Here is a 25,921-nt window from a genome sequence, read left to right on the forward strand (position 1 = left end):
ACACATCACCAAATTTACTACTTAAAAAAAGAAAAATGTAGCAAGAAAAAGTGGTCTTATGCATACATATAGTGCAGTCATTTTGAAGAAAACAATCAAATCTTGAAGGTACAAATAAGTTTTATCTTAAAATGATCCAGTTCAAAGCAAAAAAAGTGCTGAAGTATACTTAGTTACATTAAAAATTTGATTGCATTCATTTTTGCAATAGGTAATAGTAGAATGAATACAAAGCATGTGTGAATGCTGCAGTAACGATTGTTCTCCAACAAAAAGCAAACCAGAAATGCTAAAAGGTAAAAAATGGGATCAGATGGTTGGCAAAGCAAAAAGAAGAATCTTTACTGAACTGCATTCCTACCACAGGCAGCAATGAATGCAGGTCAGTAAGTCTCATAGACATGGATCATTTGTGTTTATCCCAAAACTAAAGATGTGAAAAGGCAATGCTAATTTTAAAATATTGTCCTCCATCTTGAATTGAAAACACAGAATTTCTGAAAGATGAACTACATTGCTCTAACAGATAGTTCAGAGGGGCACTGACAGTCCAGTAGAGACAAGAGAGTGTTGGCTCCAAAGTTTATTTGAAAACAAAAGCTGAAATCTTCACGATGTCCACCTCTGAAATAGCTCTTTTCATAATGGAAATTCCCATATTCATACCATGTAATGCTTAGAAGTTAATTAAAAAGTGCTGTTTAAGCTGCTTTGAATCTTCTGTCAAGTTTCCATGGCTTGATGTTGTCTTACAATAAATTACCCATTTTGTATCTTACATCTAATCCATGCCATTTTCTTGGAATTCAAAAAACCTCATTTTATTGCCCCCACCACACACCGTCCTCCAAAACCAAAATTCACATAATATTTTCAAGCATTGTTCAAAAATAAAGCATTTTTGCAACCAATTCTTGCTATGAAACAATATGCACACAAAATGTTTTTCTTAAATCCCATAAAATCCTCCAACATGAGGCAAAATGATAGTGTTTAAAAAGTGGCTGCAGACTGCAACATTGTCATTCAAAGCTGTTTGGTTTTTTTTTTTCTTCTTTTTTTTTCCTTTTTTTTTTTGTCCATTTCAGTTCAAAATACTAAAACATTTAATCACTAAAGCATTAAAAAGAATTTACACTCTATTTATTTTGATCAGCTTACCTCTTCAGAAATATATATACCCCAAAAATGTGCATACATTAGCAGCTATAAACATTACATGGCATATCACACTATGTCAGCTTATATGAAAACGTACAAAATGTGAATGTATTCAAAAAACTATTCTGCAGTTACTATCTTTAAAGCAAGACAGAAAATCATTATGAAGTCTTGTAAGCATAACACTGTTTCAAACAGAAATAAATATATAACACTTTCTGGTAAATTACAGCAGCAAAAAACAAGAGGCATCCTTTTTTTTTTTTAAGCAAGACTTTCACCACTATAGCAGCTGTTCAGACCTGAATTCCTCTCACAGCCTGCTTTATATTTTCCAGTAGGGCTTTATTTTCTGGACTCTGATAACGGTCTTGATTTGTATACATGTCCGTCAAAGTGGTCACGTAAGCATCAAAATTTTGTTCATTGATTGGTTCCTACGAGATATTAAATAGTAGTTCATATACAACTTTTATTTTCTTAATCGTATATTCATTTAAGCATAACACATTATCAAGGCATACTGCCACCATTGCTTTTTATGATGTTTAAAATGCCTATTTAGTTCTTACTTAATTTTACAGGATACACTGGAACAGGCCCTCCACGTGTTTGTTAGCAGTTAAATGTATCTTTATGGTTTCAGTGTTGTTATCACAAATATCCAACTGGTTGATGAAACATAAACATAAAAAATACATCTATTGCATGAAGTGAACTGAAGATCGCCAAATTCCTTAACTTGTGCTCTCAATCACTTACCATATGTGGCAGCTGGATATTAGCTAGACTATGAATTAAAGACTGGCTTAAATTGGCCAATTCATGAAGAAGAGACTCATTTTGCTGTTCAATTACTTTGTTCTCCTCTTCTATCGTCTTCAGGTTGCTCTCCATTGTGGTAATCTAAAATGGAAAAATTTGTGTACAATGTAATATAAGGCAAGCTGTTATAAAGCTCTTTGAAGGAAGAGAGAACAGAAATACCAGGGAAAGGAGAAAAAAAGGTCTATTCATTCACACTCAAAAAGGTTTTGCTTGACTCTGCAATTCTGATCATTAAGGGGTTTGTGTTCTGTGATTCCAACAGCTTGTCTTTTTAATATTGGCAATAATGAATGGATTTGGATGTGATTCCACTGCCTTGCAGCTTCTCTTCTTGTGTCAAAAAAACATTAAGAAGGACCTTAGTTCTGCAAGTCCATTCGTGTGGTTAAACACTTCTACTCCTAGAAGCCTACTTTAGGGACATTCTGCACTAAGTCATACATTTCTTGTATTTTCTGCTATCTATCTATAGTTAGTTAAACGACTTGCTGCCAGTGTTTAGCTCTTCAAAAGCCCATTCTGATTCTATGCAAATTCACACAGCTGTTTTGCAAAGATGAACAGAGATTTTGCAATGCTGAAGGAATGGAAGGAAAGCTGCATCTATTCAGGAGAGTGTTTCTGAGGCATGACTGCATGTACAGGTGAAGACAGCTGGGAGTATTGTTCTGCCTGCATTCCAGGTGACTAGGCACAAGCTAGCTTTGACCATGTGTGGTGTCCTGCTTCAGCTAAAAAGTGTTGCTGAATGGCAATTTACCCAAGCTTGTGCAGAGCACTGTGCTAATAAAGCTGGTTGACAGCCATCATGAGCCAGTATGTTTTCAGGTGGCCAAGAAGAGCAGCACCATCCTGGCTTGGATCAGAAATAGTGTGACCAGCAGGACCAGGGAAGTGATTGTTCCCCTCTACTCAGCACTAAGGAGGCCACGTTTGAGCACTGTGTTCAGTTTCAGAGCCCCTCATAACAAGAGAGACATTGAAGTGCTGAAGTAAGTCCAGAGAATGGCAAAAAAGAGATTAAAGGATCTAAAGAACAGGTCTTTTGAGGAGTGGCTGAGGGAACTGGGGTTGTTTATTCTGGAGAAAAGGAGGCTGAGGGCAAGTCTACCTAAAAGGAGGTCGTAATGAGGTGTGTGTTGCTCTCTTTTCCCATGTAGCAAGTGTCCCAAGCGATAGGACAAAAGGACATGATCTCAGGTTGAACCAGGGGTAGATTGGATGTTAGGAAAAAATGGCTTGACTGAAAGAGTGGTCCAGGAATTGGAACAGGCTGCCCAGGGAAGTGGTGGAGACGCCATCATTGGAAGTGGTCAAAAAACTTTGGGACATGGTCTAGTGGGCATGGTGGTAGTGGGTTTAAAGCTGAACTTGAAGATCTCAGAAATCTTTTCCAACATTAATGATGCTATGCACTGGCATACTTGATTATTGTAGTCACTTTCTTGAAAACCTAACTTTCCCTCCTCATATTTTCCCTAAAACTAAAGAATATTCACCTGTATCTACTCTGAAAGGATAACCTGTTGCTTGTATAAGACACACAGTTATTTACAGATTTTTCTTTCCCCCTCTCATCTTTATGAGTTTCTGCCCTTCTCATACTTTTGGACTTGCATGTTGAATTTGAGCAAATTTACTAGAAGATCCTAGATTATAAATTCTTTCTTACAAAATCCCAAGCAAAAAAACTTAAAGGAAAATAGAGTAAAGGAGAGTCCTGCAAATGCTCCAACTCAAAGATTGCAGCATGTATTTTAACATTATTAAATATAAAGGGTTCTACAGGGAATGCAAGTTACTACTGTAAGAAAAACTTCCACTGACATAACTGTACAGGACACAAATCCATATCAAACAAGACTGTTGCTACTCAAGTGTTCACAGAGCTTCCACTATTTTCCCATTTTCTACTCCCCACCTGTGAAGTCTTATTGAAATCTTGGTAGCACAATGGTTTCCTGCATGTTTATCAGCACACATTTTGTTTTGTTCAAAATATAATCCTAATGTTCCAAGTAAAGGGAATTGTTAACATTGCTCCTCATAATAGATTGATAATGACTATCATGTAACTCTTTAGGTGTTGAAAATGTACATTGCTTAACTTCCGGAGAATGTGTGAATTCCAAACTGAGACCTTTGACTTTTAACTCAGGTCAGAATTTCTACTAGGCATCAGGATTTAGATGGCTAAGAACAGGTAAATATTAGTCCCAGACTTCCCAGAGACTGTGGAATCTCTAGTGTAGGAAATAAAAACAGGTTAGATATGTATCCATCAGGATTGGCTTAGGAAGTGCTGGGAAGTAGGAAGGAAAGAGGACTGGTGGACAAAATAAAGTTTCAAGGTCTCTAGTAGCTCTATTTTATAGAATCCTGTGAATTATTTTAATAGTAGTATGTGCCATTACTAGCCATTCTACTCATTTTCTGCTGCACCAAGTTGTGAAGAATATCCTTTCACCTTGGTAGTAAAATCATCAGCTGAGGGGTTTTTAACCAAGAATATGCAGTGGTCCCAGGCAGTGCTTAACCTGATTTCTAAGATTATGCAAAGGCACTAGTTTGATACGTGAAATCTGGAAGCAAGGTGATTGAAATGTGGTTTCTGCACTCATTTCAGAACAAAACCTAATGTGAAACTTGAAGTTAATACACGTTCAGCACATGTTTTTACAACTGCGTTAATGTTATCATAGCTTTTATTTTTTTTAATATTTATGACTAAAACTAAAATAAAAAATGCAGAATGTTATTGACAACTGGAGCATTTACCTAATGTACACACAACAGCCAAACTTCTTCACATTTTTAAAAACATTAGCTAAATCAGTCTCTATCTGAAGAGCACAGACAGCCCTATATTAAAAAACACAAGGCAGATTGGAAGCTGCCAGTCCAAAACTCAGGACCAAATTCCTCTAATACAAATAGATTTTTATTTTTTTTGCTGGTGATTATTCTTGCTTTACATTCTTGCAATTTTGTACTTATTATCCTACAGTTACATTTGGTCACATTGGAAAACTGTGAAAAAAACGGAGTCAAATCCTATAAAGGCTGAATAATTACATCAGAAACCTGAATTAAGGCATAAAATTGAAATGAGGTTTCCAAATCAGTTTGGGTAAGATTTAAAAGTCAAATGAAAACCAAACTGGAGAGGCAGATCCTGTCTTCTAAGTATACAAGAGGAGGAGGAGGAGGATGGACATGCTGTTCTCCACAAGCAGCAAAGCATAAGGAATGGTTTACACTGCTACCATCAGGACTGATATGGGACTAAAGGCTGATAAATGGTAAGAACTGTGGTAAATCTCACTGTTGGCATCTGTGTTCAAATCATATGAAATAATAAAGCACTAGAAGCTATGTTAGATGCTGGAAAAGAGCAGGCAAAGAATTCAACTAATTTCCTTCCTTTGCTTTTTCCAAACAGTTTTAGGACTGATGAATAATGAGATTTTAAATAATAGTTTAATGTTAAGGCTTTTTTACTTCTTCCCCCCACCCCCCCTTTTTTTTTTCCAATAGATTTTTGAGGAGCCTAAAAAGAATTAAGATGGATTTTTGGAACCAGTGCTGCTGCTAAGGACTGCACTTAGTGTACCACATGATGAAGTGAAGTGTTACAGGTATTTGCTTCCCTACCTAAATTTTCTCTGCGGAAAAGATCTTGCAAAAGCTATGTTGTTCACCTGAGCTTCTTCACCTTATGACTTATGTTAAAGATTTTGATGTCACACAATATTTTAACTGCTATTAGAAAGGTGTAGCCTTATTTAAGGGGAATGCAAAGCTGTCCATGGCAGTCATGCTTTTGCCATTATTTTAAAGAATGTGTTTTGCTAAACCCGGTTTTTGAGGGGTTTTGTTGTTTGTTTGTTTGCTTGTTTTTTAATATTGGTAACTGCTCTGGAAATTGCATAACAGATATAAGGTTAAAAATAGCAAATCACAGATAAAAATCCTAGTATGTAAGAAACATAAAAGGGAACAATACATTTCCTATATTTCTTTTAATCAGTTGTGTAGAAAAAGCAGCTGAATTTAGGGCTTCATAAAACTGTTACCTGAGTTCTCAGTTTAATCATGTCAGCTTCCATCTGGGAGTTGGACTCATTTAGTTCTTTGATTTCTTCGTCTAACTGTTTAATTTCTTCATCATTTTCTATACCTGCATGATATAAAAGTAAAAGAGGCATTAAAATAATTAATCTTTAAATCAGGGTTTAGTGAATTAATTATATCTACATTTGAACATTAATTTATTTCAAGCAAAAGTATTAAAGTAAAAAAGAAGGAGGAAATGTTCTTCCAGCTTGGCTCTGAGCAATCTGATCTAGTTAAAGTTGTCCCTGTTCACTGCTGGGAGGTTTGGACCTTTAAAGGTTCTGCCCAACCCAAACCATTCTATGATTCTATGAACTTTTCTTTTGAAGTTAATCCAATGTATTTTCTACTACTTTTCTTTGAAAAATTGTAGTCATTTTCCAGAGAGAGTGTTGAAAATGCCTAGAGGATCGATAAGACACACCTTTTGCTTTTCTATGCACTGATTTGACTTTATATCATAAGAAATGCACCTGCAGCAGCAAATTCTTCTCCACTGTCATATGGAACTTATTTGATAGACTGTGTCCAGATGTTTTGAAAGAAAAGGAAGTATCCTAACATGCTGATCTCTTCATATTACAGTGTTGTCAGAATTATTTGTAACTAATTCAGAAGATGGCAGACACAGTTTTCAGTACTTTTCAGACTGCAGAGAAAATGACATCCAGATATTTCACTCTTTAGTTACCTAGCCATTGAACTAGCTGTTGCTAGCTGTCGAGGGTAGATTTATACTGGATATTGTGAAGAATTTCTTTATAGTGAAGGTGTGAGACACTGGAACAGGTTGCCCAGGGATATTGTGAATGCTCCCTCCCTGGAAGTGTTCAAGGCCGTGTTGAACAGGGCCTTGAGCAACCTGGTCTAGTGGAAGGTGTCCCTGCCCATGGCAGGGGAGTTGGAACAAGATGATCTTTAAGGTCCCTTCCAAGCCAAACCATTCTATGGAAAAAAAAACAAAACAAAAAAAAACCAAAAAAGGCAACAGCTTCTTCAGCTACGCTGGCAACGTGGGTTGAAATTGCCTCCTGCACTGTGTTGAAATGCTTTGTAGCTCTCAAACACAGGCAACACCAACAGTTTAGAAGGCATGCACAGTCTCAGACTAAACAATTATCTAAAGTTTTCACATTAACTCAGACTTAGGCACCTCCCAGATGAGCCTTTTGAGGCTGAAGCACCTACATTTAGCTTTTATTGCACTTCAACTACCAAGGTGCTATCCTGGTTTTCATCCAGAGTGGCTTGATATCTTCCCTGCAAGATTCCCAGGAAGGATGTCAGGTTGTTGGAGATGAAATAGCACAAGGCCATCTACAAGGCCAGAGGGTTCAGAGACACAGCTCTGAATTAATTCAATGGAGAACAGAAGGACTGAATACTCTGGAAATCAAACTTTTTCTCTTTTGAATCCTGCTACAATGTAAGACCCAACTATCAATCTTTGATGAAGGAGATGGGACCCAGAAAATTATAATGTTATATTCTACTTTGAAATATTGTAGCATTTTAGCTTTCTATGGACTTTAACCCAGACCTATCTGACCACCCCACTGCTGGCTCATGTTTTGACAGCATAACCCCCAATTTCACTTCTACTGACAGTGAACTCACTGTTTAAACAAAGACTTGCACGTGTAGGAAAAAAGAGGAAAAAAGCTAACAGAGTCATGATAACTTCAGTTTACAATGAAGTAATATTTAAAAAGGTAGTGATTAAAAATTTACCATTACTGGCCCGCTGCTTTATTGTTAGCATTTGTTCTCCAGACAGCTTTGCTTTCTTCATTGCTGAAGTAGCTCTGGGGCATCCTGATAAACTGTGAACAGTAAGGAGCCTGTTAATTTTGATAGGTCATTGAAAATAAATCTGTAATCCAAACCTGTAATAAAAACAGTCTCAGAGACAAAGTTTATCTTCACTGCCTAGCAATGAAAGAATGTGTTAGTCTGAAAGAAATCCCCGACTTACCAGTAGGGTTTATTCTTTTTTCCAAAGAGTGGGTTTGGTTTTTTTGTTCTTTTTTTTGTAGATGGCTAATAGAAAAGTCAGACATATCTAGCAAAACTCTAATCCTGGGAACAACAGTCCAATTTTTTGAGGATGCAGTGTTCTTAGTAAAAAGTTTTATAGGAAAGACAGTATCTGTGTAAACAGTCCCCTTTCAATTTACATGTCCCCACTCTGAACTTCCACCCTTTTTAATTCAAACATGAAACAATGCTGAAAGGGACATGAGCTGCCTCTCAACATCCATTTACAAACCTGTTACAAACCATGCTTTTTTCTTCGTGAACATCACCTACCGAGCTACCTAAATGGTCCCTTTTCTAAACTGTTCCTTAAAATGGCAATAACTGCTTGTTGGCTTTCTGTGGAAGCTGAGGAAAAGCCTTTCCCATAAAAATGGTCTTGTCTTGAGAAGGGATATATATCTCTTATACTTTGTTACACTTATAGATGTAGACTCAGCCAGCTGTTTTCTCCCATCTTGCGAAAATATTGAGCTTTCTAATTACGCAGTACAAACTAGTTTGGTGGCAAATGCAGGCTTGCATAAAAAACTGTCAGACAGTGCTCACTGTTTTATGACACAGCTGATAGTGGCAAACATCCAGCTATTGCCTTTTTCAAAATCACATCTTTTGTTACTGAAGGAGTGGTCAGGCATTGGAACAGGTTGCCCAGGCAGGTGGTGAAGTCACCATCCCTCGAGGAGCTCAAAAAACCTGTAGATGGCACTTTGCAACATGGCTAAGTGGGCGTGGCGGTGTTGGGCTGAGGGTTGGACTTGATGATCTTAGAGGCCTTTTCCAACCTTAATGACTCTATGCCTTCATATTTTTTCCTATGGCTTTACACAATTTAAGAGAGCATTCACAGAATCACAGACAGTAGCAGGGTTGGGTGGGACCTCAGGAGATCAGCTAATCTAACCTCATGTCCAGCTGGGTTTTGAAAGTCTTCAGAGAAGGCAACTCCACAACCTGTCTGGGCAGCCTGCTCCAATGCTCCACTATCCTCAAAGTGAAGAACCTTTTAGTTCAAAAATCCCAGAGGTACCCAATATAACACAGTGGAAGATATCAGAAACAGATCATACAGCAACTACCTCTGCAGGTCTTCAACAGCAGAGCTCTCTCACCATTGACTGTATATTGTATTTTAAATAGATTAGCTCACTTAAAATTTTAATGATGAAGATAGTACATTAATAACCTCAATTAGAGTATTGAGTTATACTGTGGTTTATTTAAATTGACTAAATTCTTTAGAAATAGGATGAGAATAGTAATTCTCATCCTGTTTTCCCAGATCTGTTCTGAATAAGGTTACCTAAAAATATTTTATATAATTAAAAAATTAGAACTTTTAGGATAAGCTTTTGCTCTGCAAAGAAATTCTACCTCTCCCCCTTTATGTTCTTGACTATATTTACTTTCCTAATGGTACAAGTTGAGAACAACAGAGGACAGGACATCCAGGAAGGCAAGATGAAGAAAGAGAGAGATGAAGCTCAGACCAGAAGTGGGCTGTTGTGCCAAAGCTGGTGGATGTGTACATTTAACCAAAAAGCTTGACCTGAGATTCCAGTGAGACTGGAAGTGGCTCATGACTTCAAGAATACTGAGAGGAGACCAAAAAAAGGAGTAGGCATGTTTTTATTATCTTGGCATGATGTTATTATCTTAAATATCTTGACATTTTATTTGCCTTCCTATGATAGGCAAACAAAAGAGTACAAGTGAAAGCCATCTCACTACTCTAAGATGTAAGCAAAATATGGTTCAAACATCACAAAAGAGCAAGAGAAACATGCTAGCCAGAAGTTTTGGTAAAGGTAATACTTGTCCTCAGATGAAGTTTAGAACCTTTAGAGATGATGCTTTTTTTTCTGTAACAAGTGTAATTAGTGTGTAATCTTGCCTTGGTTTATTTTTACTATTTTAATAATTCTCACACCAACTTTTACACAGAAGTGAAATTTTGCAGCTTGTTCTCACCAACAAAGAGTGGGTAAAATGAGTCAGAGTTATCTCACTTGCTACCACCACTGCTCTCATACACATGAGAAGTCATGCAAAAGAAAATATATACACAGATGAGTATTCTTTCCATAATAAAACACAAACACGGCTTCTGACAACATTGCTGGGGGTACTGCCCTTGTAAATCCAGCGTCACTATACTGAGCCATCACTTATCTCTGTCAGATTGTGGGTGCCACAGATTGGTGGGGCTGTTAGAAGCACCAATACCCAATTCCTGGATCCCTTCAAGTTTCTAATTCAGCTGGAGCTGTGATGCGCTACTGCCACAAGGCATCAACAACCAGCTGATCATTAGCACCTTGTCTGGTTGAGACATAACGTGTCTGGTTGAGACATAACGTGTCTGCTGTGCTTAATCTCTAATCTGAGAAAGCAGAGTCTGCCACATCATCCTTTGAAGCCAGCCTCTGCCATAGTTTATAGATTACGATGAAACATTTAAACTGTTAGATTACAGTGATCTAGAGTCAGATCCTGCAAACTTCCTATAAGACATGGACCAAAATTTGAGAAGGTCTCAATTTTTTGCTGGTTGTCCTGAGACTTCTGACATCATAGCACAACTTTTATGTGTGAAACATGCTTTTATTGATAAGTGTTATTAGCTATGTAAGCTTTACAAAATAAGTCAATCCATACCTACACCAACAACTTAGCCTTACTGCCCTAACAGACTAATGGAAATCACCTCATCTAGAGGCATGCAGAAAAACTACATGCATAAATTAAGATAATGAGTATATGGTGATTTAATCTGAGTTGAACATAACATGAAGAATGAGCGTGGTTGCATTCCTCCAACCATGCCTTGTCATATATTCAGTGGATTTAGAAAATAAGGTGAAATCAGTCCTATAAGAACAGAATCATGGAATTGTTTTGTCAAGAAAAGACCTGTAATATCATCAAGTCCAACCATTACCTATAACTCTACCAACTCTGGTCCTAAACCATGTCCCTTAACATCACATTTCTGCCTCTTTGAAACACCTCCAGGGATTGGGATTGAACCACCTCCTTGGAGAGCCTGTTCCAGTCTTTAAGAACCCTCTCAGTCAAGAAGGTTTTTTCTCACAGCTAAACCTCCCTGGTGCAACTTGAGGCCATTTCTTCCCATCCTAAGGTCACTTCTTCTCATCCTAAATGGGGAAAAAAGTCTTGAAAGGGACATCTTGCCAGTGTTTAGTGCATATTCACCATGAAATTTAGTTCAAAATCAAATAAATGTAGGGTAAAATCCTCAAGTGCTCCATGCATATGATTGCACTATATTCAGAAAGGTAAACAAGAGAGGCCGTCAGAGTGGAGGATCATTGATCAAGTGGAGCAATTGTCTGGGTGACTGATTACAGCTATCTGGGTTCCAGCTATGCTCTGTTAAATACATTTTTTGCCTCAGAAGACAGATGCAGTCTGGTCCCTGTTGAAGTTGAAGGAATTGTGCTTGGCTTGTCAAGTGAAGAAAACATTTTCTAAACAGAGAACAAGCGATGGGGGAGTGGAGGAGACAAAGATCAAATAACATGCAACTTTTCTTTTAGTGTGTGAAGTGCTGAAATTTACAAAGAAATAAAGAGCAGGATGTAAAGAAACCAGAGCCTCAAATGGGATTACCCAAAAGACATCTTGAGGGCTAAATTTTATAAACACTGTAAGATGTTTATAGATTCACTGCCACAGTGATTTGCCTAAAAGTTGAGCAAATGAAACACTTTCCCTGTTTATTAATAATAACATTGTACATAGACTAGAGAAAGGAACAAGTCAAATTCAAGAGACCTCTTTTAACTAGAGATGTATCCAAAACAAGACCCTGATAGAAATCCTTTTGAAACTCAGAAATGTGAAGATCACAGTGGATACTACTGGTTTATTTTGTTAATGGATGAAACCTGAATTTTATGAGTATGCTCCTAAGCTATTTGGTAATGTTTGAATTTCAAGTTAAGAGATCAAACTCAGTGATCAAAACAGCCTTCTCCTTGGTTTAATATTAAATCCATGAACCACTCTTTTTTTTTTTTTTCTTTCTATGTTTAAGGGTATCAGCTTTAGAGATTGCCTTATTCCCATTAGTCAATTCTGCTGCACACCTTAAAGGATGAAAAACTCCATGTGCAACTCCAGCAGAGATAAAAGGAACCCTCCCTAGCTCAGCACTCACTTTTTTTTACATTCAAAGGTAACTGGCTTTTCCCCAACCTCTTACTGAGCTGCGAAGTAAAGGGAGTCCAGGAGTGAGGTTTTGCAGACAAGCTGGTTTTGTTTGTAGGGAGACTGCTGTGACTCACAGAGGCATCCTTCCTCCTCCCCAGCTGCCACACAACCTCAACTGCCTTTGTGTGGTAGTGGAAAAGATCATCTGTTCAGCTCAGTTTCAGAACTCTTCACTGAAAAGGATAATTCCCATTAATGTGGCCCTTTTTAGATCTTATTCTCTGACTAAAGCTTTTTTTTGTGTGTGTGTGTGTGTTTTGTTGTTGTTGAAGAAAATGAATGTTGAACATTCACTTACTTTTCAACCAGGATCACAATCTTTTTTAACTTAGACTAAAAGCTTGATGTAATGTGAAAAGTGACAGCTCCTAATCCAAGTTTCTTTGCAAAGCTGCTGAGGAATCATAGAATCAACCAGGTTGGAAGAGATCTCCAAGATCAGCCAGTCCAACCTAGCACCCAGCCCTAGCCAGTCAACTAGACCATGGCACTAAGTGCCTCATCCAGGCTTTTCTTGAAGACCTCAAGGGACGGTGCCTCCACCACCTCCCTGGGCAGCCCATTCCAATGCCAATCACTCTCTCTGTGAAGAACTTCCTCCTAACATCCAGTCTATACTTTCCCCAGCACAACTTGAGACTTTGTCCCCTTGTGCTATTGCTGGTTGCTAGGATTTTATTTTGCTCAAATAAATCTTTGCATTGGTTCCAGAACTAAGAAAAATTCAAACACTCCAAGTGACCATAAAAGAAGTATAGCCATTATGAATAAAACAAAATATGTTTTGTTTTCAGTATTACTTTCATGATATCTGATCATTGTTTCAGAAAGATTTTCAGGAAATGACTACTTTTTTATTTTAGAGAGGGAGGGATGAACTAGCACTAAAGTCTGGTCAGTCAAGGGCCAAAGGGACAACACAGAGAGAAACATAGAATCATAGAATGGCTCAGGTTGGAAAGGACCTTAAAGATCTACTCCAACCTCCCCACCATAAGCAGGGACACCTCTCATCTAGACTCAGCTGCTCAAGGCCTCACCCATCGGGACCTTGAACATTCCCAGGGAGAAGGCACCCACAACCTCCCTAGGCAGCCTATTCCAGAGTCTCACCACTCTCATACTGAAGAACTTCTTCCTCAGATACAGTCTAAACATACTCTTCATTACCTTAAAAGCATTCCCTTTGTTCTACTGCTAGACACCCTTATGAAAAGCCCTTCTCCAGTCTTCCTGTAGGATTCCTTCAGGTATTGGCTGGCAGCTATAAGGTTCCCCCAGAATCTTATCTTCTTCAGGCTGAACAACTCCAGTACCCTCAGCCTATCCTCAGCAGAGGTTTTCTTAACATCAGTTAAGAAAAAATAATGACAGAAATTATGCAGACATGTAAGCATGGCCAAGCTGAGAGAAAAGCCTCTGAGATCAGAGTCCATTTGAAAAGAATCCTCCTGGGGCATAATTATATGCCAGGAAAAAAAAAAGGTTAATGAATTTTGAAATGCTGGTGCTGTAAGAGCATTGCCTTTCAGTTAGTCACTGTAATCCTGTGGCAAATTTACATCACATTTTTTAATTGAAGTTGCTTTGTCAGCAAAGAGGCTCTGTGTGTGTGTTTCTCACTTGTGCTAATGTGCTCTGACCTGCATCATCCCTGAACTGCAAAAGAAGTTTGGCCCTTGCCAAGTGATGCAACAGCTATTGAAAAAAATCTCTCATTTTCTCTTTGGGGAGTGAGGAAGCACTGCAGTACACTGCACAATTTATAGCACTAAGCTATAGTGCTATAGTGGACAAGCTGAAGAATTGGGCCCCAGTGAACTTCATGAGGTTCAACAAGGCCAAGTACAAGGTCCTGAACCTGGGTTGGAACAATCCTTGTTAAAAATGCAGGCTGGGGAATGGTGTGATAGAAAGCAGCCCTGTGGGAAAGGATGTGGGGGTACTGGTAGATGAGAAGCTGGACATGAGCCAACAATGTGCACTTGCAGCCCAAAAGGCCAGTTACATCCTGGGCTGCATCAAAATAAGCATTGCCATCAGATTCAGAGGGATGATTCTACCCTGCTGCTCTGGTGAGACCTCACCCAGAATACTATGTTCAGCTCTGTTCAGCACAGGAAGCACAGGAACCTGAAGGAGAGGGTCCAGAGGAAGGCTGCAAAAATGACCAGAAGACAGGAGTACAGGCTCAGAGAATTAAGGCTGTTCAGCCTGGATGAAAGAAGGCTCTGAGAAGACCTTATAGTGGCCTTCCAGTACCTGAAGAGGAACCATAAAAAAGTTGAGGAGGGACAGTTTACAAAAGCATGTAGCACTAGGACAAGGGACAATGTTTTTAAACTAGAGAAAGGTAGATTTAGGTTGGACATTAGGGTGGTGGGACACTGGAACAGTGCTGCCCAGGGAGGTGGTGGAGGCTCCATCCCTGGAGACATTCAAGGTCAGGCTTAATGGCACTCTGAGCAACCTGATCTGGCTGAGGATGTCTCTGCTTGCTTCAGGAGGTTTGGACTAGATGGTAGTTAAAGGTACTTTCCAATCCACCAAATCACAAGATCACAGGATCACAGGGTATTTGGAGTTGGAAGGGACCCAAGGAGATCATCAAGTCCAACCCCCCTGCCAGAGCACAGATCTAGCACAGATCACAGAGGAACACGTCTAGACAGGTCTTGAAAGTCTTCAGGGAAGGAGACTCTCCAGTCTCTCTGGAGAGCCTGTTCCCAGTGCTCTGTGACCCTTACAGTAAAGAAGTTCCCCCTTGTGTTAAAGTGGAACCTCTTATGCCGCAACTTAACACCCATTGCTCCTTATCCTATCACAAGGAGCAAGTGAGAAGAGCCTGTTCCCTCCCTCCTGACCAGCCCTCAAATGTTTATAAACATTTATTAAATCCCCTATCAGTCTTCTCCAGACTAAAAAGTCTCAGGTCCCTCAGCCTCTCTTCTCATAAGGCATGCCTTCCAGTCCCCTAATCATCCTTTCAGCCCTCCACTGGAACCAAACCAGTGCATTCTATGAAGAAATGTGCATTCAATTGGACACTATTGATTATCCTAGGATCTGGGGGTTGGCTATTGCAAACCTCTCTTCAGTCCTGTGACTGCACACAACAGGACAGGTGACATAAAGACCAGTGGACACAAGATTTCTTGAATAGGTCATGTATTATGTAGAATGTATTGATGAGTCGTTCTCCTTCATTATGACCAATGATAATTAAATCATCTTGATTAATCAAACAATTCAATCAATGATCAAATGAATCCACAGTCAGATGAATCTTCTGACTCAAGGCCAGTTGAATAAGATGTGTTATGAAGGATAAACAGTCTGAGGCTTTCCTGTGTATAAATAGGTAAGATGTATCTCTAGCTACATACCTCTGGACAGTAGCTCTTAGCAGCTCAACATTTCAAACTATCTATTTAGTGACCAAGCTCTGCTCACTTAGGCACTTAAAAATGAAGCACCTTCTCTAGGTACTAGACAGCAGCAAAAAAAGGGTACTTCAAGAGGTAAATTTGTCCCACTTGAAATCTAAAATGCCATGCAGTCATCTTGGCTTTTTTATGGACTGTGTCTGGAATAAGGACAAACAGGCTTACAACCAAGTGCTTGAAATCAAGGCATTGCAAGCACCTGTACAAACTACTGTCTGCTGTCACTTGTCAGATCTGCTCAGCAAAATGAGTTTTTGCACTTATATTGTGCATTTACTTTTTCTGATAGGGATTCCATATTATATTTTCTCCTTGACTTTCCTAAGGTAAATAAACCTCCTAAGTACTTTTTGATTAAGTCTCTGTTAGGAACATTCCAGTTCATTAGACTGTACATCTGATTAAAATATTATTCCATCTTTCCAGCTCATGAGAAGAGCTGGCAGAGCTACCCTCAGTCAAACGGCCTGACTGTTAACAATCAGTCTGTGCATTTAGTCACTTATGACCTGATCTGACTGAAATCTTCCATGGGTGTCTCCCAGATAAAAATGTCCTTATAAAGAGTTTAAAAAAAAACTAAACACTTTAAAAAAAAAAACCAAAAACCAGTGTAGTTTGGGCACAAACTTGAACATTGAAAATTCCATCTAAACACGAGGAGGATCTTCTTTACATTGAGGGTGGTAAAACACTGGACCAGGCTACTAAAAGCGGTGAACCTGCTCTGACAGAGGAATTGGACTAGATGGCCTCCAGAGGTTACTTCCAATCTCTGTCATTCTGTGATTCTATGATTCTGTGAATACCTCTAACTGTCCATGAACTGGAGAAAACCTTGACCTTTCCTGGCGTATTGCTCTGAGTTTAAAGATCCATTCTGCTGCCCTCACCAAAAACAAATGTAGGTAGATGTGGCAGTTACAAACCTCTGACGCCCTCACCAAAAACAAATGTAGGTAGATGTGGCAGTTACAAACCTCTGACAGACTGTTACTTGGCTGTGCTCCATAAATGTGAGCTAGTGATTGACTGCAAGCCCCTTCCTATACTTTGTATGTATGACAACTCGTGGGGGTCTTCTCTGCCACTGGCTCTGTTCCAGGCTGCAGGGCCCAGACCAGAAGGCTGCTTGATGGAAATAACACTGCTGAGACTGTCTCTCCTGTTCTGCTAGTGCTCAAGAGAAGCAGCCTAAAGATCAGCTACCTAAAATGCTGAGTTCTGAGGATCTTACAAGATGAAAAAAAGCAAACAACAACCATAGGGACAGAGAAGGGAAGAGGGCCAGCAGAGAGACAGTACAAGTGGAAGAAGTTGGGAACTCAAAAAAGTTGAAAGTGATTTAGAAAGACCTCTTTCCCTGGAGCTACAGGTCCAGCTACACAAAATTACTATGTGAAAAAATTCATTCTGCTGCAGGATCCACCTCACAGATTTTCATTTAACATCTCTCTTCTTTATGGCTATTATTACTACATTTAATTGCCATCTTTCTCTCCTTGACTTCCTGCAAATGTCAACACATTTGCACATCTGTCCTCTTTGAGTAACATCATGATGATGATGATGTTTACCATTGCTAATTGTGGTTATTAAGTGCAGTGAGTTTGGTTAGTTCTTCTATATTCATAACATTGTATGAATTTCTCCTGCTCAATTGCAAAGTAGAGCTCATAGAAAGAAAATAAGGGGTGAGAGGAAGCAAAATAAATAGCAGGGAGGAGACTAACAAAAAACAACCAAGCAAACACTCTAAACAACTTTTAAAAGTCTAACAGAAAAGGTGAAACAGAGACTTAAGAGTGAACTAACTTTGACTCACATGTGGCACTTTGTGAGCCTACTGTAGTGACAAATAAAACAAAGGCCAAGAGTTGACTTGACAAGAGATTTGACTAGAAATAGATGCGATCAAATAATTTGTCGAGTTGCACATTAAAGACTCTGGAATTTGATGGTATTTATGTTTCACAAATAGAGAAAGGGAAGAGCAACAAATATTTAATCTCTGAAGTCTTTACCATTTTCAAAGTGAACTTCAACATAGGATAGGAAAACATTTCAAACCTGCTTTAAAAAAACAACCTTTGGTTCTCTACAGATATAATTCAGATCATGCAGAAGCAAGTTGCAGAACATGCAGAAGCATATTGGAAGTTGAATATAAATATAAATATATTCCAGACCACAGTTGGGGCAAGTTTTTAACTAAGTGCTGATTTACCAGACCTTGTGGATCATCTCACAGCATAAAAAGGACAAAGAAGTGTTGGAACAGGTCCAGAGGAGGGCCACAAAGATGATCAGAGGGCTGGGGCACCTGTCCTATCAGGACAGGCTGCAAGAGCTGAGGCTTTTCAAACTGGAGAAGAGAACGTTCCAGGGAGACTTTAGACCAGCCTTACAGACCCTCTAAAGGGGACTTACATGAAAGCTGGGAGGTCATTTTTACAAGATCTTGTAGTGACAGTACAAAGAGGAATGGCTTTAAGCTGGGTGGGGGTAGATTTAAACTGACTTTGAGCAACCTGGTCTGGTGGAAGGTGTCTCTGCCTATGGCAGGAGGTTTGGAAGTAAGGTCTTTAAGGTACCTTCCAACTCAAACCCTTCTATGATTCTATGATCTTCAGGGTCCATTGATACCAGTGGAAAGACACCACCATGTGTACAAGTTGCAACAGTAGAAATCTTTGCCTCAAAGACCTAAACATACATATATATAAATGTTTAATTCAACAGTTGGCATCATTTTCACAAGCTTTTCTATTTCCTAGATATTTCTATTTCCTAGTTGCTGGCAAACGATAGAATAAAAAGATCTGAAATAGTGCATTAAGGACAAGTACACATACCATTAATGTACATGCCTAGAGAAGTCTGCTGATAGAAAAGTATTTGTACTATCATAGAATCATGCAATCAACCAGGTTGGAAGAGACCTCCAGTCCAACCTATCCCCCAGCCCTAGCCAGTCAACTAGACCATGGCACCAAGTGCCTCATCCAGGCTTTCCTTGAAAGCCTCAAGGGACGGTGCCTCCACCACCTCCCTGGGCAGCCCATTCCAATGGCAAATCACTCTCTCTGTGAAGAACTTCTTCCTAACATCCAGTCTATACTTTCCCCAGCACAACTTGAGACTGTGTCCCCTTGTTCTGTTGCTTGTTGCCTGGGAGAAGAGGCCACCCCCCAGCTGGCTACAATGTCCCTTCAGGTAGTTGTAGACAGCAATGAAGTCACCCCTGAGCCTCCTCTTCTCCATGCTAAACAACCCCAGCTCCCTCAGCCTCTCCTCATAGGGTTTGTGTTCCAGGCCCCTCACCAGCTTTGTCACCCTTCTCTGGACACATTCCAGCACCTCAACATCTCTCTTGAATTGAGGGGCCCAGAACTGGACACAGTACTCAAGGTGTAGCCTGACCAGTGCTGAGTACAGGAGAAGAATAACCTCCCTTGTCCTACTGGCCACACTGTTCCTGATGCAGGCCAGGATGCCACTGGCTCTCTTGGCCACCTGGGCACACTGCTGGCTCATCTTCAGCCTACTATCTATCAGTACCCCTAGGTCCCTTTCCTCCTGGCTGCTTTCCAGCCACTCTGTCCCCAGCCTGTAGTGCTGCTTGGGGTTGTTGTGGCCAAAGTGCAGAACCCTGCACTTGGCCTTGTTAAATGTCATCTCGTTGGCCTCTGCCCACCCATCCAGCCTGTCCAGGTCCCTCTGCAGGGCTCTCCTACCTTCCAACAGATCAACACCTGCTCCTAGATTGGTGTCATCTGCAAACTTACTGATGCTGGACTCAATCCTCTTGTCCAGATCATCAATAAAGATATTGAACAGGACTGGGCCCAGCACTGATCCTTGGGGAACACCACTAGTGACTGGCTGCCAACTGGATGTGGTCAGGGCCTTTGCATCTGCTGCTCCCAAAAGCCTATGGTAGCCACAGGCTGTGTGCATTTGACTTAGCACCGAGTTTGGGAATCAACAATGTGTTTGACATCTCTGAAAATAAGGGATATCCAGATGTGCATTACAAATTCCATCCTAAGACAATTTGTCCAGAGTCACTCAATAAAGTAGTAGCAGATTTACAGTTATAGTCATCCACACTTTTTCCCCCTAAAAATTTCAGTTCACTATAGAATCAGATTCAGGTCTCTGCCTGCAAGGACTTGCATCAAAAAAATCATGTGTCTTGATTTCTAGTTATCTGCAGATATATATAGGAAGATTATTTTTTTATGTATTAATGAAATTTGAAAGAAAATAGAGAAATTCCACAACAACAACAAAAAAAAACAACCCTGTATTTCAAATTTTGTTAATCTAATTTAAAGAAGATGTGCGAGTGAAAAGTACAAGCCATAGTTACTCACCTACGATGAGTAAGAAAGCTACCACTGACATGTCCTGAGCCATCACATCCTGGGGTTGGACATGACATTCCTTCTGTCTTCACTGATTTCCAAGAGAACTGTGAGCCATTTAGGTACCCGTCCTTTTGCCTTTTGGCAGCTAGAGGACACCCTGACGCACTGCGATGGGATGCATATTTTCCAGTTATATGACCCTGACCATCACAACCAGGAACTGGACATCTGGATAGCAGATAGATGAGATAAACTTTATTGTCTTGCCATCATATACCTGGTAGCCTCTACAACAAAGTCAAAATAAACCCAACATGAAAAGAAAAGAACAATCATGCACCGTGGTCTTAAAAATAGTCAAGATACCCTTTTAGTGGGTAAAACTACAAGTAGAACAAATATGGAAAAAAAAAATCTTTGTTAAGCTGTTATGAAATTATCCAGTCAACAGCTGTTGGTATTGTGTAACTGCAACAAAAGGACTAAGATCTATATTTGAATTGCAGGTATTCATTATAGCCAGTATCACACTGGAACTGAAATGTAGGCTGCTGAGTTCCACTGGTCAGAAATGCTGAGCACCTTTAAGCACTCTCTGAATAGAACAGATTGGAACAAACTATGGGCTACAGCCTAGGGAGAGCAATGAAGGCAGTTCCATATTCATCTGATGGTTTTCTTTACTTGGGAATTTCCCCATATATTTGCCCTGTGTACTTCTAAAAAAAAACAAATAACCATGGTTAGAAGGAACAGGTTAGATTCTTCAGAGTGAAATGCCTAAAGAAAAGGATTTTTTTTTTTACTATGCTCCTACATAACATGTCAAAACAAAGTCTGCTGCAACTCTCCACCAAGAACCCAGTGCTGAAAGGCCAAAGCAGTCACTAAACCCACCAAGTTCAGTGGCCACTGATAGCAGAGCATCTTGCAAGAAGAAATTAAGACCTATAGGTAGGTATCTGTATCTCTTACAAACTGCATAAACAGATTTGTTGCAGCAATCTCATAGAAATATTCAGTTCTCTATTGCCATAAGTACTTGGTTAAGCATGTATGGTTTGTCTATAGTATGGAGACATTTAAGGTGTTTTTAGGAGATAAAGATCTAAGCAACTTTAAGACATATTTAAAGCTGTTTCTAAAGTATAGAAGATTGTATTTTTCTCTGAATTTATTTTCCTGAATAAATCAGCATAGGTCCTTGATTTGCACTTCACTCATAAAAATTAGTGTGGCCATCTGCTCTTGGGTAAAATCACACAATAACATTTATATCTTAATAAAATGCTGCTGATATATGTAACCTTATAAAGCACAGGAAGGCCCTTTGACAACATTTATTCTCACCTAATTGGCTCTTGGTCTTCTTTGTCTTCCTTGCTTTGTGCTATCCTGATTCCACTTTTCTTTGCTCGTGGGCAGCCTGAAAGACTGAGTGAAAAAAAATATTTTAAAATGCAATGTCTCCTCCTCGTGCAGAGTTTACAAGGATGCACATTCTGTCTGAAAACCTGCCAGCATAGGTAATTTCATCTAGTCTCCAACATCAAAGCCGACGTGGATGAAAGAAGGAGAACTGCAGTATGCAGCCACGAGAGGGAATCCGTGTATCTCTGTCTGTGAAGCAGGACAGGACACTGTGCAGACCACACGTACAGACAGTCCCCAAGGAGCCAGGGAAAGAGGCTCTTAAACTCTCTGCCTAATAATCCCTCCAGCTGACTCAGCAGCAGCAGTGACAGCTTTGAAAGGAATAGAAGCCAGCGTTTCAGGCCTGAGAGACATTACATCCTCTCTGTGTCTGAGAGGGAAGGAAAAATAGGCTCAAAAAATAGGAGTCTCTTGATCTCTTAGTAAGACTAAAGAGCTTTTAAGGAGTGCATTAGAAACACTATAAAATCTTCTCAATTGCCACATAAGAATCTTACAGAATGGTTGAAAAAAAACACAAGAGCGAGCTCAGAGCTGTGCATAGAGAAAGAAGCAAACCAGAAGATTAAATGCTTGTTTTCGGCATGACAAAATGTACTTCAGTGTTCTATAGAACCATAGAACATTCTGGATTGGAAATGACCTCCAAAAGTCATCTAGTCCAACTCCCTCTGCAGTAAACAGAGGCATCCTTAACTAGATCAGGCTGCCAGAGCCCTGTCTTTGTAGCAGAGGTGCTCCAATCCTCTGATCATTTTTGTGGCCCTCCTTTGGACCTGTTCCATCAGTTCCATGTTCTTCCTATATTGAGGTCTCCAGAGCTGGACACAGTACTCCAGGTGAAGTCTCACCAGAGCAAAGTGGCAGAATCACCTCTCTGGATCTGCTGGCAAGGCATCTTTCAATGCAGCCCAGGATGTGATTTGCCTTCTGGGCTGCAAGCTCACACTGACTGCTCATGTCCAGCTTCTTGTCCATCAGCAACCCCAAGTCCTTTTCCACAGGGCTGCTTTCTATCACCTCATCCCGCAGACTGTATTGATAGAGAGGATTGTTGTGGCCCAGGTGCAGGACCCTGCACTTGCTCTTGTTGAACCTCATGAGGTTCAGCTGGGCCCACCTCTCCAGCCTGTCCAGGTCCCTCTGGATGACCTCTTATCCCTCTGGTGTATTGACAACTCCACTCAGTTTGGTGTCATCTGCAAACTTGCTGATGATGCACTCAATCCTGCTGTCTGTATCACTGATAAAAACATGAAGCAGCACAGGTCCCAGCACAAACCCCTGAGGGACACCACTTGTCACTGCTCTCCATCTGACTTTGAGCCATTGAGCACCACCCTCTGGATGTGACCATCCAGCCAATTCCTAATCCACTGAACAGTCCAGCCATCAAATCCACATCCCTCCAACCTGGGGATTAGAATGTTGTGAGGGGCTGTGTCAAAGGCCTTGCAGAAGTCCAGATAGATCACATCCGTAGGGTGTCTACTGTATCTACTGACATAGTCACTTTATCATAGAAAGCCACTAGGTTAGTCAGGCAGGATTTGCCCCTAGTAAAGCCATGCTGGCTGTCTTGGATCACCTCCCTGTCCTCCATGTGCCTTAGCATGTCATCTAGGAGGATCTGTTCCATGAACTTCCCTGGCATGGAGGTGAGGCTAGGCATGTTGGCAACCATTTAGGAGAAGAGTTTGTCCTCCTTTTCCTTCTGAAACTGAAAGGATTGTAAGTGATGGTATCAAATGCAAACAAAATAGATAACTGACATGCAAGCAGAGGTAAATGCTAATTTCCAGTGTGGGAATTAGAAAGCTTAACTGTGAATGTGCTATGGAGTCCTCCATACTTAAAACTCCAGATGTAGGCTACTGGTTTGCTGCCCTTTGGAAGAGCATGTATTGCGCCAGCCTCACCACCTCAGAAACAGCCTCAACATGACCTGAACAGTGTGTGGCTGGCCTCATCTAAACGTGACACGTGTCTGGGGAACATCAGTAGTTTTAACCAAAGAAGATATTACTTTTCAGTGTCAGTGCCTCCATGCCCACAGGCAGCCAAGCACCCTGACAGAGGTCTTTTAGGAGGGAAATGACAGTTATGTGGTCAGTACAGGCATGGTGGCATTTCAAAAGGTTGAATGGCTTAAATTCCAATGGACTGGACAAATTCCAGATCACAAAAGTTTTGCAGAATTACTTTTTTATATCTTTATGTGCACTGAGTATGCTCTTAACTTAAAACTTGGTCCAGCACTTATCTGCAAAAAATACAAGAACATAAGAATTTACAGCTGGAGGTGACACCATCCAGCTCATGGTCTGGTCCTGCAGGGCTCAGGAGATAATGCCCAGGGAAAGCATTACAAAAATGAGCCAACATGCAATGATTCTTCCCTGATAAGGTTGCCAGGGTTGAGGTTTCTTGTTTGTGGCACAATGCCTTATGTATCTTCACTGTCCTGCCTGATTTTGGTCAAACACCTCTACAGTAATACCACCATAACTGACTCTGGGTTTATCGACCATAACCTATTTAGTGAATGTGAAGTTTCTTTGGATCTTGGTAAGCAGCATAGTTATAGTTTAAGTTACAGTTTAAACAGTTATGGTAGCAACTTCAATCCATAAATTTCACCTTCCATTCTTCTGGCTTGACATAATTGTGTACAAAGTGCTGCAATTTAAAAGAAGTTAAGGTTTATTCTGAAATGTACTAATGAGACCTGTGTGTATTAAACGAAAGAGGTACTTTGTCCCTCTGATTAAAGCTGGCAAGTCTTCATGTGGGAAAGGAGGTAAAGAATGGGGTCCAATTTTGCATTTCAAGAAATTCAGAGGGAGTCTGGAAGAGATGGACAGAAACAATCAGGAAATATGATTTGTGGAAGAGAAAGTGCAGGAATTTGTGGAAAAGAAAATGCATGAAGTCCAGCAAAGGTTAAGATTGTGAGAAGAAGAGGTAAGTCATTAAGAATGTAAAGCAGAAAAAACTTACAAATGTTGAATTGCTTCCCCAGGCTAATAGAGACTGTGAGAAAACTGGATTCATTTTCTACAAAGACTTTGCTAGCCATTAGAAAAATCTTCCTATCTATTTGGGTAGTGAGCCATGCTGAAGTCGAAAGATGTTATTCATTCATATGTCATTCAATAAATAACATTAGTTAGATCAGCACTTGTCTACATACAGTACTCAATCCTACCTCCATATAGAGAGGGAAGACAAGTCCGTTGAGATACTTTCTAGCCCTTCAGTGGTTTGACTTAAAGAACAAAAGCTTCTCTTGACCTACCTTCGATGAGAAGCATAATTTCCAGTAATATGCCCAGAGCCATCACATCCAGGGGTGGGACACCTAAAATAATAATGGAAGAGATACAAAGCAATGTCACTGAGGAAAGATATAACTGCCCATTATAAAAACCAACCAACCAAGTAAACAAACAAAAAATAAAACCAAAACAAATAAAAAACCAAAACCATCTTATTGTCTCAGTCCTTGTTTCCACAGATGCCAGCTCTGGGGACCTCTACCTAATGCTAAACCTAAGTTTAATTCCACACTGTGGACAAAAATACTTTTTTTTTCATTCATAAAATGTTTTTCTTTACTACTCCTCACCTGCCCTCTCAAACACTTTCTGGATATCCCTAGTATCAGCAGATTAGTGCAGTGTTCCAGCAGCAGCCTGACATCCCCACACCACCAGGAATGGATAGGATTGACAGCAAATGGAATATCCCCATGGTGTACGTTTAAGTAATGGCTAACATTACAGTGAGACGTTTTGAGGTCGCACCATGGAGAGACCCTTCCACCTCTCCATGAAGCCAAAGAAATGCCTAAGGAAAAAGGAAAAGAGGAAGTAATGCTGGCCTCTTCTGAAGAAATGTTAACCCACCCCAAACACTCCCAAACAGCAGGCTACAGCACCAGACTGAAGTCACTGATAGAGCCATCAGTAGAATTTCTAATAGTGGAATGACATCAGAGTCATCAAAGAAAAAGGATATTTTCTACATAGCAAGGATTATTGCAACCATCATGGAACACACTAAATTATAGTGCAAAATAAAATCATTAGACGGTATTTGAACTGCTACATAAAATCACAGAACAATGGAAGAATTAGTTTATATCAAATTTACTGAACAGATGCATGCTAGATGAATTCCAAAAAATCACTTTTCTTGAGCATCAGGTTTGAATTTTATCCATGCTTTAAAGCTTCACTTGAAGAAAGCATTCAGATTCAAAAAACCACACGCATAAATTCAGATGTT

The 25,921-nt window shown here is 39.9% G+C and overlaps 1 protein-coding gene across 21 annotated transcripts in view; it reads right to left on the reverse strand.

Annotated features, from left to right (window-relative positions):
• Positions 1-25,921, reverse strand: part of MYT1L (myelin transcription factor 1 like) — a 322,031-nt gene that overhangs the window by 1,243 nt on the left and 294,867 nt on the right. For 15 of the 21 annotated variants that reach the window (XM_064145914.1, XM_064145912.1, XM_064145913.1 and 12 more), the window contains 7 exons: positions 24,930-24,992; positions 21,548-21,631; positions 20,204-20,425; positions 7,837-7,928; positions 6,060-6,169; positions 1,924-2,067; positions 1-1,598 (listed from right to left, as the gene is read on the reverse strand). The exon at positions 1-1,598 is cut by the window's left edge and continues 1,243 nt beyond it. In XM_064145914.1, the coding sequence (XP_064001984.1) occupies positions 1,458-1,598; positions 1,924-2,067; positions 6,060-6,169; positions 7,837-7,928; positions 20,204-20,425; positions 21,548-21,631; positions 24,930-24,992 (856 nt within the window). In that variant the 3' untranslated portion in view covers positions 1-1,457. The remainder of the gene's footprint in view (positions 1,599-1,923; positions 2,068-6,059; positions 6,170-7,836; positions 7,929-20,203; positions 20,426-21,547; positions 21,632-24,929; positions 24,993-25,921) is intronic. The other 6 variants (XM_064145931.1, XM_064145924.1, XM_064145921.1 and 3 more) reach the window with 1 other exon arrangement.

The sequence above is a fragment of the Pogoniulus pusillus genome, chromosome 7 (genome assembly GCF_015220805.1).
Source record: "Pogoniulus pusillus isolate bPogPus1 chromosome 7, bPogPus1.pri, whole genome shotgun sequence".
Taxonomy (NCBI): Eukaryota; Metazoa; Chordata; class Aves; order Piciformes; family Lybiidae; genus Pogoniulus; species Pogoniulus pusillus.